Source organism: Zosterops lateralis (genome assembly GCF_965231275.1).
Source record: "Zosterops lateralis genome assembly, chromosome: 6".
Taxonomy (NCBI): Eukaryota; Metazoa; Chordata; class Aves; order Passeriformes; family Zosteropidae; genus Zosterops; species Zosterops lateralis.
In genome coordinates this window covers 39,066,241-39,082,288 of record NC_139761.1, presented here as the reverse complement: position 1 = coordinate 39,082,288, position 16,048 = coordinate 39,066,241, and the positions used below count along the sequence as shown (strand labels likewise).

Here is a 16,048-nt window from a genome sequence, read left to right as displayed (position 1 = left end):
GTTGAGGTTTTAATGAGTAGTGATAATTTCAGGTTATTTATGTCTTTTAGATGGTTACAACTATCTTAAGAAAAGCTTCATCCATTTGTTTGACTATATTTTTTCTCTTAATCATCTGTTTCTGACCTGTCTTAATCCAGTCTTGATGCCAGGCTAAATATGTCTACCCATACCATGTGAAAGCTGAAGCAGTCTAGAAATGTTAGCTTAGAGGTATCAGAGCAGATTATGTTAAGAACTTAATTTTAGAAATCACTTTTTCAAGCAATCTTTAGAACTGCATACTGATTGCTTTTTTATTTTAAGCTTGAATATGAAACTGGTGAAGAGCAATAGTGTTTTTCTGTTTGACAAGGACTACAAAACTTTTATGGAAAATGAAGCTGTGGAACAAAATGCTTGATGGTTTCTGCTTACGTGATTTCAATTTGCTTTTTGAAAGTAGGCAACACAATACAGATGTCTGAAATAATTTTTTCCTATTCTTCTGAGAAAAGGGAAAGAAAGAATACCCAAACCAGTGGATTGGGTTGTTTGAGATTTTTATTTAAGATAGTTTTCTAGTGCTCTATCAAGGCTGTAATTGATCTCCAAGAATTAATTTGGTTTGTTAACAGTTAATTGAGTTCAAGGTTTGAGGGAGGGTGTTGGTGTTACTGGACAGCTGAAGAACATTCAGCTGTTTTCATGCTTTAGCTTTCTTTTCTTTAGGTTATGCATTGCTTGGCTGTAAGAGGAAGATGATTGAAGGGAATGTAGTTTTAAAATGTTGCTATTCTTTACCTTCTTATGAGAAGCCACAGGAGCACATTCACAGGGATGAGTGCTCAGGGGAACTGAGTGCTGGCTGTAAATTGGAGGGCTGAAAAAAGGATGTAATATGTAGTGTGATAATTTTCACCTCCAAATGGGCAGTATGCAATATAAAAGTCTTTTCAGGGAAGACATAAAACCAGGGGAGGAAAGTCAGAGGCTGCCAAGAGTCATCAGTATACTTTTCCTTCTAAGGATAACTAGGAATTTTCTGTTTTCAGCTCTCATAGCTGAAGGCTGGGAGTAGGGGAGGGGTAGGTGTGATTGCTGTCTTTAAGAGTGCTTCATTTTACTGGTTTGCCCTGGTTGTTGGTGTAGAGCAGCTTTGGAGGATGGCAGCTGACTGAACACCCTTTTGATTCTAAGGAAACAACCTCAATGCTGTTTGTTAACACCTCCCTTTTGGATGGGGAGGAAAACCCTTCCCTCGGTGTCGCTACTAGCGTTACTCAGTAATGCTCATGCTGTGACAGCAAATCTAAGATGTGGTGTAGGGGCATATCCTTAAACTATTACTGAAAAGTTAAATTTGCTGTAGTTAAGGATCTTCTCAAAGCCAAAAGGCTTTGGTGGTGATCCTCATGGCCCTAGGGAAAATGGGAGTATAGTCCAATGGCTGATGTGCTGTGAGGAGATTGCTTCATGAACTTTTTGAACCTCAATTTCTGGCATTCAGCTTCATTTCTGAAAAATCTTCCTCCTCTGCTTGTTATGTCTTGTATCTGTGCACTCTTTCTCTCTCCCTTGTCTAGAGGTGTCCTGTGACTTGGACTCTGCTTCCTTTACCCCCTTGCTAGTGATTGCTGCAGACCAGAGTTAACAGAGCAAGTGCAGAGCAGCAGTTCCAGAGCTATTGATGTCTGACAGAAAGGGAGCCTGATCTCAATCAGAGAGTTGAGATTTCAATGCTGCTGAACAGAGGCAATTTATATCTTGTAGTAGTTTTAATAAAAAAAATAAACCAAATAAAAACTACAGTCCCCCTCCTTCTAATTTAGCAAGCTGGGACAGAAGCATCGCTCAGGGTGAGCAGAGTTAATCTTCATCATTTGCAGGATTGACTGACAACCTGGAGGATGATAATGTGTGATTTTTATATTTTTCCTGGTGAGCGGGGGAAGAGAGTAGAAATTGCAGTTTCTCTGCTAATTGTACTTTAGATGTCATTTGTGACAATTTCATATTGTCTAGACAGAGATAGTGGAGCAATTGCTTCCATAGAGCCTAGTGTTAGCCTGTTATATATCTGGATAGCAAAAATGGGGGATGTGGGAGAGGAGGAGGTTGCTTGCTGTAAGCTGCAGAAAGGATTCAGGAGTCAAGCATGATCTGCTGAAATGTTTCAAAAGGAGATGCAAGCAGTATGCATTTCTGTTCTCTCTTTTCATGCTTCTCTGTTGGAAACTTAAATGTTTAGTGGCTAGCTATTTACTGCAACAGAGCTACTTCTTTTCATCCATGGATTATGTTTTTCCTCCTTAGCAGAATTGCTCCCAACCTTACCTTTACTATGGACTACCTTTCACCTTGAGTTTACTGAAAACAAACAGTCTGTGTCTCTTTTGGGACTTCAGGTGCCAGAAGCACCTGAGTGTGATGCCTAGGACTTGGCAGAGTGCAGGATGACTTACTTTTAAGAATATTTATCTGCACCTTCCTGAGGGACAGTAGGTTACATTACCAGTGACAGATGACACACTTTGAGGATTATGGCAGCATATCTATTATTGAACCCATTTGTCAGTACTAAATGCATTTGGATTGTAACTCTGGGTTTCAAGGGCTAAGTCTAGAATGAGTTAGTTAAAAATGGATTTTAATTGTGCTTAGTACTCTGCCTCAGTATGGATATTGTTATTCTCTGGAGCATTAAGCACAGGGATGGTCTGTCTGGATCTCATGAGATTGCTTGTTGCCTTGTTTTGAATTTTTTTTTCAAATTGACTGTATATGTATTTATATCCCTTTGTTCCTTCTGTGATCTGAGAGGGCACAGTTGTAGGATAATTAACATCTACTAATCAGACTTAAAATCAACTCTAGCTTTTAGCCGTTACTATTAACTGAATTAATTATCTTTGTCCACATGATCTGAATGTGGCTCTACTATGTGGCCTGTGTGCCTCAGTGTGAGGTAGTGCAGGAGCTGGATTTGGTCTTGGAAGGCTCTTGCTGTAAAGGTCATCTTAAGTGAGACTATTTAACTCGGACAGTGCAAGCTCAGAGAGGGTTCTGGGGAATGTATTTAACAGTTTGTGATCCTTACAACCCAGTTACTACTGGTCTTCCAAGGGAGCCCTTCTGGTGAAGGAGATGATCCTGCTGCAGCAGCTTTTGTTGCTGCATGGAATGGAGTTGCAGCCTGTTTAGGTAATGTCACAGGGCTGTTGACGCCCGGAGGAAGTCTCTACCTGGACACTTGGCCATTCTGTGGCTCAGGCAGCTGTTGGTTACTAAAGTAACCCATACCCATTCTCATCTGAGGTGCCAAGTACCTGCTATAGCAAGATTCTTCAAATATTTATTTCAAGGATCTCTTGCAGTGTAGTGATGTGAATTATAGATTCCCAAAATGCTGTTCCCAAGCCAAGCAGAGGGTCTCTTGGCAAACCCACACCAAATTACAGTGATGTATGCCCTGCTCCTGCACCCTTGTGGAGTCTGCTTAGTATAGATTTTGATTTCTTTCAGCATAGCTGCTGGATGCTTTCTAAAGGTGATCCCCCAAAGTCAATGATCATCCTAGGCAGTTGCCAGTTTTTCCGAAGGTGAGAAGACAAATATGGGTGGAGAATACCAGGAGACTTCTTTCTGACTGGGTTTGCTAGGCCATGCAGCATGTACTGATCATCTTCCCTTGTGGCTTTGATTTTACTGTCCTACTTCGGGGACAGGTGCTGAAAGTTTGGGAAAGAACGTGGGATGTGTAGTGTGTAGGCACCTTTTGATAGGGGCGAGTTTGATGATTATTTGTGTGTACATGTTATCAGAACACCAGAGGCATTGCTCACATTAGGAGGAAGCTACTGTTTCTAGGTTTGTGACCCTACCAGAATATGCATGCTCTGGAAGCTCTTTCTCCTTGACTAAGTCCAGTAATCAGGCAGGATGTTCCAGGAGGGTGGCAGCTTTGGCACATCCAGGTTGCTCGCAAAATGCTGGTTTTGGAGCAGCTTAGAAAAGCAGATTTCTCAAAGGCATGTTGGTGTTGCAGTGGCAGTAACCTAGTCTCTGAACTCCAAGCCAGTGGTTTAGAAGGGACCAGCTGCCTGAGTAGTAGAATATCCCTTCTGCTAATTTTAATCTGTCTGCCTTTCCCCTAGAAGGAATTAAAGCAGTTTATATGTGATCCAAGTAATAGGTATACCTGTACACCTCACAGGTACAGGACTTGAGGTGTACCTCGTGAAGCTGTAGCGCTGTTTGTTCTGGATTGGCTGCTTTTTGCACATATTGATATGTAGTTGGAGCAGAAGGAAGGGTTTGGTAAGACAGGATTGAAGTATAATGACTTTTTGGGTAGCCAAGGGATTAATAATATCTAGCAGTATTGAATGTTAGAGCTTTTGACTCAATAACCTAGGAACCAGGGGAATTAATTAATCTTCAAGTTTAAGAGATTTAATAACTGTTCTTGGGTAAGACACATGGTTCCTGAACAACCATTGTGCTAGAAAGGACATGATTTCATGCCTTATGCATAGTGTCAGTGCTTTGCAGCAAGTACTGAGTTTCCCAAGCTGACACAGAACTTTCCAGCTGGGAAACTGAAGCAATCTCTCGCTATTTTCTGAATTCTAGATCTGTAATGAAAAATTGAAACAGTTTTTTTTTTCATTACTGGGAGGCAGTAAAAATTTTTCTTGAGATCCTGATGGGTGGGCTGCTGCTTTGAAAAAAGATGTCTCATTTGCAATTCCACTGTCTTTATGTGGCTAGAAATGGGAAGTTGGGTGTGGATTTTATCTGGTCCTTCTTCCTGCTTCCTGTGTTGACACTTGCTGTCCTGCACTGGAAAGGCTAATGGATCATTATGAGTGTGAGACTAAGACTGAACGATTCAAATCTTTCTCAAGAGCTGTGTGTGTGAGTGAGCAGAACAGGTGTGGTGTTGGACCTCTTTGACTTTCAAACCAGAACCTCTTTCGTTAAGTTACAGACTGAAAAACAAAATTTAATAGGAGTTCTGAGGTAGGAAGACTTGAAAGGGAACTCAGCAATCTTACAAACTGTGAGAGTTGTTTTTTCCACTTTCTATACCTGCCCCAAGTCATCTCTCTTATGTTAATCCAGTGGCTGCAACAGGCCATGAGTCGGTCTTGAAACAGTGGTCTCCTCTGGTTTATGACAGTAGCTAGACAGAGTGGGGGACATGTTTCTGCTATATACTTTTGATTTTGCTGCCTTCATGACTCAGTCTCACTTCTTGTATTTTCAGGCTATCTGGCTGCATTTGCATACAGTTACTTCTTGAGTGAATATTTGGTGTCTCTCCCTGTGGCTGATTATAATATAGAGGAAAAGAACATTTTTAATTTTTGTAGTTGAAAACCTGTCTTTCAGAGCCTTGAGACTAAGATTCAAGATCTTAGTCTGAATAGACACCAGTGATGCCCTTAAAGTCCACATGTTTCTATGTGTTCTTTGTCCCCTGCCCCATTCCATGTGTAGCCACCTTTGAGTAGGTAAGAATCTGACAAATAGCCAAGGCGGTGGTAATGTTTGTAGATCTGACACATTGGGATGGGTTGTCTCCAGAGAAGTGACATCTACATCTTTCTCTTGGAACCTGGACATGGATATGGGACCACTCTTCTTCTTTACCTGAGGTGTTCTTTCTCCTGTGCAGTGAGAATATAAAACTTTGAATACCTGTGTGGTGAAAATACTTATGGCATCAGTGAGTGGTTCAGTATGTTGCAGAATTCTCTGCACTAGTGATAGGAATAGTCTTAAGAAGTTTGAGAAAGTAGGTCACATATAGGAGGGATGTTCATGAATAGTCTTTGATGTTGTAATTTGTTTTTCCTTTCCAGAAGGTTGCTGGAGTCTTCCCTCATTTCGTTATCTCGCTATGATGGAGCAGGATCCCGGGAACATCCAATCTACCCAGATCCAGCCAGGTAAGATCTAAATGCAGTCTAAAGGCATTAAAGTTTTATATGCAAAAGCATAACTTCAGTATAACTCATTGAAACCTCTGGCAATGGTTCTAATATTGGGCTTATCTCCTTCCTAATGACTTGCCATGGGGAAAGAGAGCAAAACAAGTGAGCAGATGCTGTTAAGTCTGGGGGGAAATGAGCAAAACAGGAAGGAATTATGGTTGAAGTAAACACATAAGAATTCATGAAATCATTCGGGATAGAGAACACTAGGTGGCAAACAGGTCCAACAGTAAATGAGCTATATTAATATTTTAAAAATCTCTTTTCAAGAAAAATGAATTAAAAAACAAATAGTCTATTCAGGAGAAAGAACGAATGCAGTAAAGGCAGTTAGGAGCTGGTGTGAGCAGACAAATTGCTTGGAAGCATGAATTGTCTCTGTAAATGTATCTGTACAAGAGAGCATAGCCAGAAGGTTTTGTATACTTAACTAAGAACAAAATACTGACAATTATTTTTGAAGAGTCATGAATCATTGACATTAGACATAGAAACACCTGTAGTACTTCTTAATCTTCAAAAGAGGTGGGAGTATTTCAGAGGACTCGAAAAAGCAAATGTGGCAGTTATCAAAAATGGAAAGAAATGATCTTTGCAGTTTCTATTTAGTGTATTAAAAAAGCAACAGATGGGATAATGTGACCCAAAGACTCTGTCAGAAGAAATGATAGAATCGTGAACAGCAAGCAGCTTTGGAAACTTCCAAAGAATAAATCATGACAAATAAGCTTTCTTTAGATGGGTTTAGGAAAGCTATGAATGAGGAAATTTAGTAAGTGTAAAATATATCTGATTTAGCCTTTTGGGGAGCCTCTTGCATAGCTGCATGAATTGAAGGCTACTATGATTTATTGTCAAGAAGACGACAGGAATACCACTGAAAACTAAGTCTTGAAGGAGTTTTGTTGTTTTGTGAGGTTAGAGGACAGGGGTATTTACCTTGTTTTCTTCATCATTAACCACAAAACCTGCATTTTTATACAGATGATACTCTTAGGTACAAGTTCGAACATAAGAGGCTGTGTTGCAAACTGCCCAGATAGTGTAAATAAATCTTTGCTAACTGTCTCTGTAGATCAAGCCTTGTAGAGATGAAATCTTATGTTTGATTTTTTTCCATTTATTGTGAAGAAAGTTGCTTTATAAAGATAAATCAGAGGTTTAGGAATGATGTAAATGTAAGCGTTGTGAAGTGAAAGTAAGGTGGAGTGTGCTGCCTATATATCAGATCCTTGGGAAATCAGCCTAGGTGACTGCTGAAGGTCTTGGCAACTGCATGTCAGAAATGCTGATAAATGTAAAAGCTTCTAAATGGCTGTTGGATAAATAGCAGATGAAGGATTGATTTACCTGGAAAGATGAAGATTATATTCTGCAAATGTTAATTTAAAGCTATTACTACACTCGGGTTACTTTTTGAGTGCCAAAAGTTGCTATATTGCCAGGAATGCACCATTCCTAGTTTCTGGAATGCATTGGCATTTCTGGAAGCAGGCAGATTGATAGAGCAGAGATTTAAAGATTTTTAAGAACTGATTCTAGCTCTCTGGGAGCTGCCATTTAAAAAAGAAAAGGAGGGCCTGCCTAGGTATCTAATTTTTTTCCCCCTTTCTGTTAGATGTCTGCTATGATGAAGCTCAGTAAATTGTATGAAAAGGAATCAATGCCTGAGACATTTCCTAGCATAAGGGGCATGATCAAAAATATTTTTCTAATTGAAGCCATTTTAGAACTGATACAGTGCTCTTCATGTGACAGTTCAAGTGGTTTTAGGCTGTGGTAAAATCTCTAGTAGCTTGAGTTTATAAGGAGCCTTGGAAGAAAAGTCCAGTCTCAAAACTCTTCTAAGAGGGTTAATTTGTTCCAGTAAGTATCACTGTCCTTTTCAGAGGATGAGATTCATAGAGGCATGATCAGTACCAGCTGGAAGTTTGAGTGGGATAGGATTAGAGTCTTCCTCCATAAACCTTACTGCTGTGCTGGGCTAGTAGGATATTTTTAACTGTCCCTTTAACTAGTTAGAAATTTGAAAAGTGATTAAAAGGAGTGTTACTGCTTTTTGAAGGGGTTCTTTTGTAGCACTGTAAGTTCCAAATGTAAAGTTATATCTTTGAGAAGTTAAATAACAAAGTGAAAAAGTGAAACAAAGGTGAAAGAAACACATCTATATCTATTAATAAACATCTATATATGTCTGTGTATGTTTATGTGTTTTAAATGTATTTTAAATATGTATACCTCCTTAAGACCAAGCTGTCTCCAATGGAGTCTTTTTTTAAAGAGTACATAAACTACGTGAGCTGAAAAATTTATTTTTGAGAGTGTATGTATGTGTTAATTTTGTTTCTGCATTTACTGTCTATAATGGTGCTATATTTGGATAACCTAGGTCAGCAGTGAGGACAACATTTTTTGAAGTTCCCTCAGATATGGAATGAATATTTTGATATAGGCTGCAGCAGTATTTCTCGGTGGCCTTCCTGAACTTCGCTAAGGTCAACTTGGCTCTTCTGTCATTCTGCACAGTTTCCATATGTGCTGGGCTCAGAAAATAATCTGTAGAAGAATCAAATTAAGCTGTCATCAAAGAACACCTGTAGTAATGTTTTTGTAAATAGAAATACTCAATAAGAATTAAATGCTTCCAGACTACATATATAAAGCATCACAGGGTGTTTGTTGGAAATATCTCTAGAAAAAAATCTAAGCACCTAGAAAGTATTTTATCCCTTCCACCTTTCTCTCTGTGTATCAGTTTTAAGCTTCTTGTGTTGTCTTTTGGGGTCTTTTTTCACAGTCTAGTCAGTGTACATGACAGTGTGCTGTCAGGAAGCTGAATCTGGCATCTTCTCATCGATTATGGCCACTCTTTATTGCCTACTCTTTCTTCTAACAAGCATCACTGTGTTTTTTCTTCTGATGTCCTGCATAATTTTAGAAGACTGCTAAACGCATTCTTCATATTCTTCTGTAAAAATCTCCCTTGGTATGATATTAGGAAAAAGAAGTTTCAGTGGTTACACTGCTGGGCTGCTGAGACCCAGTGTTTTCCAGTGTTTGTCTTGTTTCCATGTTCCTCTTTTTTTTCTCTGTACATATTATGCTGTAGATTTAATTTTAGGCATGCACAAAGGCTTTGGCTTATGGAAAAGCCCAGAGGAGAGAACAGCTCCTCATTTATGAATGTGCATCTGTAATGCCTTGGTTTTTTTGTATTTGACATATTAATTCTTGTGGGGACAAGAGAGAAGTGTGGAGAGTAGAGAGAAGTGATGCTTTTGTCCAGCAAAGCCCTCTTCTTTATGTAAGCATGAACAGGTTTAACTCATTAAACAGCGCATAAAAGATTCAGGAGGAATCAAGCTGATTGTGTTGTTCCTCTTACTCTTTTGATGCTTATTGGGTTAAGTTTTTACACCCTTGAACCAGTAGTCTGTCTCCTAGACTTGTCGTCCTCCCAAATTAAAATTCAAGTCTAACCAAGTAAGGCTAATGAAAGGATAAATCAAGCATCTGAGGTGTCTGGATTTTAGCACTGAGTAAATGTGTCACAGAAAACATGTACAAGGAGATGTGGCTGTACAGCTACACAGGGTAGGAAATGAGAGTATGTGTTTGCCTGTCTCGAGAGAAATACTGGTATGTGATAGCTGATGCAAACAAATGCTAGGTTATGTATGAGAGAGAATTAAGAGTTAATTACAGAGGAAAGATTTCCTTTCAGGTGGGACACAAGGCTTTTAAAGCTCCACTTAACATATACCTAGTGGATCTGCTGAAATTGCCACTATATAAAGTCCCTACCATTTAAATTACAAAGTAAAAGATGTGAAACCTCTCTTTCTCCTGCTTCATATTCCATGGTACTCCCTAAGTACCATCAAAACAACAGCACTGTTCCTTCAGTGTTTATTTGAGCAGTGCTGCTGTTTGGCGTTGCTGGCAGAGTTCACATTGGGACTGGACTTGGTTCTTATAAATGATGCTTGCTGAGTTTACTTGAATGAACTGGTAATAAATGAATCAGTGAGCTCCAGAGAGTCCTGAGAAGCAAATTTCTCTATTCTGTGGACGAGCTTTTTTTTTTTGTCTGTAGGTACGGTGTGGTGTTTCTGTTTGCAAAGGGGTTCACATGGGAGTATAACATATAAAGGGAAAATTACTTTTCCTTGCTTTCTTTATTTACTCTATCTTACAGATAAAACACAAGCATACAATCCTGTGATAGGCTGTTAATGGCCTGGCACTTGGAGTTCAAAAGGAAAATTAGGATTGGCTGTCATTCTATACTTACGTAAGGAGTATTTGTGTATCTTTTTCTTGCTCAGGTTGTCTCCTGCTGCATATTACGCTCAGAGGATGATCCAGTATCTTTCCCGGAGGGACAGCATTCGACAACGCTCTATGCGATATCAGCAAAACCGTCTCCGCTCTTCCTCCTCCTCTGCCTCCACTTCAGAGAACTCAAGTCCATCTGTGGAGGGAAATGATCTGGAATTTGAAGATTTTGAGTAAGTGTGTGTGCTGCCTAGCCCTCCTGCTTGTGTCTGTCTGTTGTCAGCACAGGGCTGTTTTCTGCTTCCCTAAGCAGAATACAGCCTAATGTTTATCAACCTAAGACACCTTAGGCTTCTTGTAGGAACCGATTTAAGTAATTCAATCAATAATTAGAGTATTGATTGCTAAAAATAGGTCTTATCATTTCTGTTATGAAAATTAAGGCTGTTATAGACTACCTTCAACACATTAGAGTATATCTCAACCACATTTAGAAGACTGGTTAAATAAAGAAAATAAAGAATCTTTTTCTCCAGTGGAACAGATGGGGAACCAAGAGTTCGCTAGAGTTGTCAAATCTTGAGACAGAACAAGAGTCACTAAGAGCCTTTGCAAGACTTAGTTCTTTGGTCTATGGCTGTAGGAGACAGACAAACACGTCCTGTTGCTTTTTCTTGCTCTATTTCTGTAGCTTTGTCAAATAAGCTGACATTCCTGGGATGGTTTTTTTTGTTGTTTGGTTTGGGATTTTTTAAAAATTTGGTGATTGTGAATCTGTGTTAAGGCTTAGTTTCCTGTAAGGAGATAGAAAGGCCTCTTGTGCCAGAGTGAGGAATGGATCTGCATCCAAATCTTAGAAGAATATTCCTGTTAGCCTCTGTATTTCCTTCTAATTAGTTCTGCTGACGAACTTTTAAAGTCTGTTCTCTAGCATCTGCTTTTGGACTTCCAGTGATAATACCAGCAAAAAAATTACTGCAAACCCTTCCTAAAAAATGGAAGAATATAGTAATGTATTCTTTAGATAGCATGTAGACCAAAAGCTCAGGACTTTAGATTAAAATCCATTTTAGCAGCAAAGGGAATATAACCTTCCTAGCCTGTCTTCAGTAATTTCCTTTTAAATATGGGATTTTCCCTGAGTAGCCCCAAGTATGTAACTGAATTTCTGTATACTGCAGTTAAAACATAAGATAATTCTGAGCATGGTTGTAGAAGCAGTCTGTGGTTATAGTGTAGTAGGGAGGTGTGTTTGATGGGAGCTTTGAACCCCTCAAAAAATCTGGGTTGTTATGTTGCAGCTGCCAGCAAGGATGCTGTCAACTTCCCTACTATTTTAATTTGCACATTCACTTGCTACAGGGGCACATACTTGAGATGACATGTTGTTAAAGCTCAGTGTCCTTTGTGACAGAGAGAAGTCCCTTTATGAAGGACACTAGTCACGCTAGCTATTCCCAAAAGCAAGATACTAATCCTTTTCTAACTTTTAAGTGGTGGTAGACTGTTTTTTTTTCTTAGAAAGTTTTTCTGTGAAGCTGTCATTTCATGCTCCAGCAACTGAATATTCTGAAGTTCAGCGTGATAGAACGTCTTTCCCTCTCATTGGGGCTTTGTTTGTGTAAAATTTAAATGAAGGCAGATAAGCTATTAGACAGTGACTCTTCTGCATTTTCTTAAGCATCTTTGTGGTCTGGAAGAGCAGAAATATGGTGGTTTCTGTGCCTGTTTTTGTGAAGTGGGTGTGTTGCAAGCATAGACCTCACTATTTCCATTATCCCATTTTATTTGTCTGGGGCAGCTTCTTCTGCTGGAGAATTAAAGGATGGTATGTTCTTTGTTCACAGAGGCAGGCAAATGCCTGTAGAAAAGTGTGTTCCCCTGCAGATAATATTCACACAGTGAGAGCACCCAGTCAGGGAAGCAATTCAATCAGCCATACTCAGGTTGTCTTTCATTTCATACTGAGCAAAAAGAAATGTTTATTCCTTAATGTGCAGTGCCTGAATTCGTTGGTTGAATATTTCATATCGAATTCTGGTGTGTGCATTCAAGACCTGCTGTCTTTTTACTTCTCTGCTTCATTATTTCTCCTGGCTGATTAGAGGGCTGCTGTGCAAAGGTCCTTAGAGCGAGAACTTCTCATGACTAATTTGATTTCTTCTGCTGAGACTTCACAATTAAATGTCTTACAGAGTTCTTGCTTCTCATTTTTGTTCCTTTATCCATCCTTCCTTGCTTGTATACCTGTGCAGTCATGGATGGTTTTTCTTGCTGTAGTTTAGCTGCTCTGACTTCCCTGTGTCTCCAGATTTGATACAGGGAAGGTTGTTGCTGCTGTGTCTAGCTGCCTGCAGCTCATGCTTTTCTCCTGAAATATGAGGAACTTTTTTTTTTGCATAAAAGCCAGAAAATTGCCTTGGTACTTTATCTTGCTAATCTGGCTGATATAAATGGTAAATAACCTCTTTTCATTTCCCAGAGATTAGGAGTAAGATGTAAGAGACATTAAGCACCAGTTGGTTTTACTATGCATAGAGCACTGGGCAAGGAGTGAAGCCTGTGCTTGTACAGGATGCCTGGGAGACAAGCTTCCTCTGCTTTCATATTTTGTGGGTTTTAGAGGCTTTTTCCTCCTCAGAAATTAATTTTGTCTGTTTTCAGTTTTGTTTACCTAATGGCCTAGTAAGGGCAATGAAAAACTTGGCCTATGCGCTATTTGTGTGCTTATAGCCTCTAAATTTAAGTTAGAGCCTCTCCTGTGTCTCAGTCAAGGGTGAATTCATTCATAAACACATTTAGTTGTGATGACAGTAGAAATAATGTTGATATAAGGATCTGAAGTAGTGTTTTTTATAGGTGTTAGTAATATCCTTCTTTTACACCAGCTTTTACGGACAGGAGAGGAGGAGGGAGACACACTATACCTGCGTTTTTCCGTCTAATAAGATGTTCTTTCTCTACTTGTGCTCCCTGTGTTTAACCTGTTACTGTTGTCATCTTACTGCTTATTGAATGCAACTGTCAACTGTAAACTTAGTCATGTCTTCATAAAAGCATTTAATACAGTTTGTAATATATATACAGATTGTAATATTAGGTTATTACCAGATAGATTGATATGAGTGGGTTTTAAGGTTAGCTTTAGTAGAATCCTAAGCTAAAATGAAAAGGCTTCCTGAGTTGTGGAATAAGAACCTCTGAATGAAGAATGACATCACTTTAGTCTTCCAGCTTAACTAGTAAAAATAGACTTTTTTATAGACAAATTATACAACTTGAAATTTCTCATTTCAATTTCTTGTTTCAGTATCTTATGTTTGTATCACATAGTAAATTTAGATCTTTAAAGCTAAACTATTTTCTTTTGGCTTTTTCAAGAATTTTGATTTGGTCTCTTCTGTACACTTCCTTTAGTCTAGAACAGCTCTCTGATGTTCAAGACTGTGGCTGATGCTTCTAGGACTCCTTGGATAGTGCAGTCTCATTTCTTTTAAATGTAATTCTGAATTTTTCACCATAATCAGAATGTGAAGGTGTTTCTGTAGGTGAATTTTGGCCGTCTATGTCCCTTTTTGTCTGCAGTAACTATGGGAACAAATAAAGAAATTCGGGTTTGTTTCATCTGTCAGACTGAAGAGCAGATATATAGGACAGTGCACCAGCTCTGAAAGCCTGAGTCAAACCCTTCACTACAGTTCAAAAAAGGCTTTCAAGCTAAGGCTAAAGGTGTGACTGTGGCTGACTCCTCTGTCTACTTTTGAGAGTGGGCTGCCTGACGCAATAAAGATATGAGGGAGCTTGGAGATGACACTCTTTTCATGTCTCCAGCTTTTCCCTGTTCTGTTTTATCCTTTTTTCTTCCTCGTAGGAGGGTTCATGCTGGTGTGGATCCACTCAGTTGTGCCATTGTCACAGGCTAGAAAGGTCTTCATTGTGTCTGTAACAAGATGGGTTTTACCTCACAGGCCTGAAGTCTTGTTTTAGTGCTTCATCTGTTTAATTTCTTTTGAGACACCACAAGCATTCAGACAGAAAATTTGAGAACTCTAGGCACTATTTTCTCTGAGACATTAATGGACCTTCTAGTTTTGTTGGAAGCAGACTCTTCCTTTGCAAAGATTAATCACATAGGGAAAGCTTACAAGATTCAGAGTGATGTTATTTGACTTTATTTGTCACTTTAAAATCCTTTTGTTTAAGGCATGTTCTGGACCAAGAGTTGTGGTTTTTCAAGTGGGCAACTTGCAGGGGTCTCCTCATAAGTGCATGAGATACATGAGTATCTGTCATACTTGCCTCCTGCCAGTTTTGGTTGCTTTATTGACACTGTCTTGGCTAGAACTGCCCAGTCTAAATTCTTTCAACAGCCTCTTGTCTTGAAAGGTTCTAAGATTGCAACCTGCCAGCCAACTGCCTCTGTATTAAAGCTGCAAGTCTTACTTCCAGTGAATTGTATGTAGTTTTCATTCATTTTGGAGAATAGTGGTAGATTATTTTTGGTCTCTTTTATAGGTGAAATGTTTGGTTTTGGAGTCTGGTTTGTGTCATAGGTAGTGCTCAACTTCAAGCTGGTATTCTGGTTTAACTTTTTGTATTAAGAAGAAAAGTGCATGTCTGATTAGACATTTGTGTGAGCTATCCAGGCAATCACCCTTCTTTTGGAGAGTCTTCATTTAAAGTATATTTTGTTGTTAGCATCTTTAAGAACCTTGACTGGGGAACTGATATTTGACAGTATTACTTAGTAATTTCTGGATGCAGTCATGTCTGAACTAACATTAAGCAATGGGAGAGAAAAGGGAAGACAATGGCTGGGCAATGTGGTTACTCAGCAGTGTGTATTTGGGTAGTAGGTTTGGTTTTGGATTCTGTTCTCTTTATTGCTCCTCAAGTGGAACAGTAGAAGTGAGTTTTCAGCAGGGGTTTGTGTGTCATGGTGAGCATGTGGTTTGCTTGATGGCTGAGACAGAAAGATTTTGGGGAGTTTGAGTGAAGGGAGAGGTTGGAGATTGCCAGTTACTTCTTTACCTATGTGATGAAAGTTCATGCATGTGTTTAAATCCAGTCTCTGTCTTTTATAGTCTGGCTCTGTATCACTGTTTGGTAGAGACACTGCAGTGGGAGCATTAACCTGCAGCAGTGCAGTCAATTCACTGTGCACCTTCTGACTTCCCTTAGCACATCAACTATTAAGAGCACATGGGTAGAACTTGGACACTTTTTATAAAGTCTTACTCTTTCCTGCCCTCCTTCACAGCTGTCCCCTCTGCACTCATGTATTTCAGAGTGTTTTTTTTTTTCCTTTTTGACAACCTTCAATTTCTTGGAAAAAAGGGAGCAACTTCAAATAGTAACCAGGTTTTCTTGGCAGGAGAAAGGAGAGATTGGAATGATTAAAGCTTTTTTGTGGCACTACATAAATGTAGTGCTTGTGATCTACAGCTCCAGAATGCTAAGACAAGCTCTGTCATTGTGGAGAGAGAAGCATGAGGAATCCCAGAGGTAAAGAAAGAGGTTTACTCTGTTAGGGGTCTGTAGATTAAGGTGACACCTTAACCTTGGATGAATGAGTGTTAAGCTCTCATAGGACATAGTGAAGGTGCATAAGAGAGATGACTTGATCAGTGGTAGCTTTTTGTTGTAGAGGCAGTGGTATCAAATCCAAACTATAAGATTTCTAAAAGTAATTAGGCTGGGGTTTTTCATTTTTCTCCTTGCCATCCTGATGTTTACATCTGAAGTTAACAAAAGACATATAGGATATGTGAGAGTTTCAGTAGGCTCTT

The 16,048-nt window shown here is 39.2% G+C and overlaps 1 protein-coding gene across 3 annotated transcripts in view; it reads left to right on the top strand.

Moving 5' to 3' along the window:
- AMBRA1 (autophagy and beclin 1 regulator 1) overlaps positions 1-16,048 on the top strand; it is a 124,092-nt gene that overhangs the window by 26,762 nt on the left and 81,282 nt on the right. For all 3 annotated transcript variants that reach the window (XM_083862756.1, XM_083862754.1, XM_083862755.1), the window contains 2 exons: positions 5,850-5,936; positions 10,310-10,492. In XM_083862756.1, the coding sequence (XP_083718882.1) occupies positions 5,850-5,936; positions 10,310-10,492 (270 nt within the window). The remainder of the gene's footprint in view (positions 1-5,849; positions 5,937-10,309; positions 10,493-16,048) is intronic.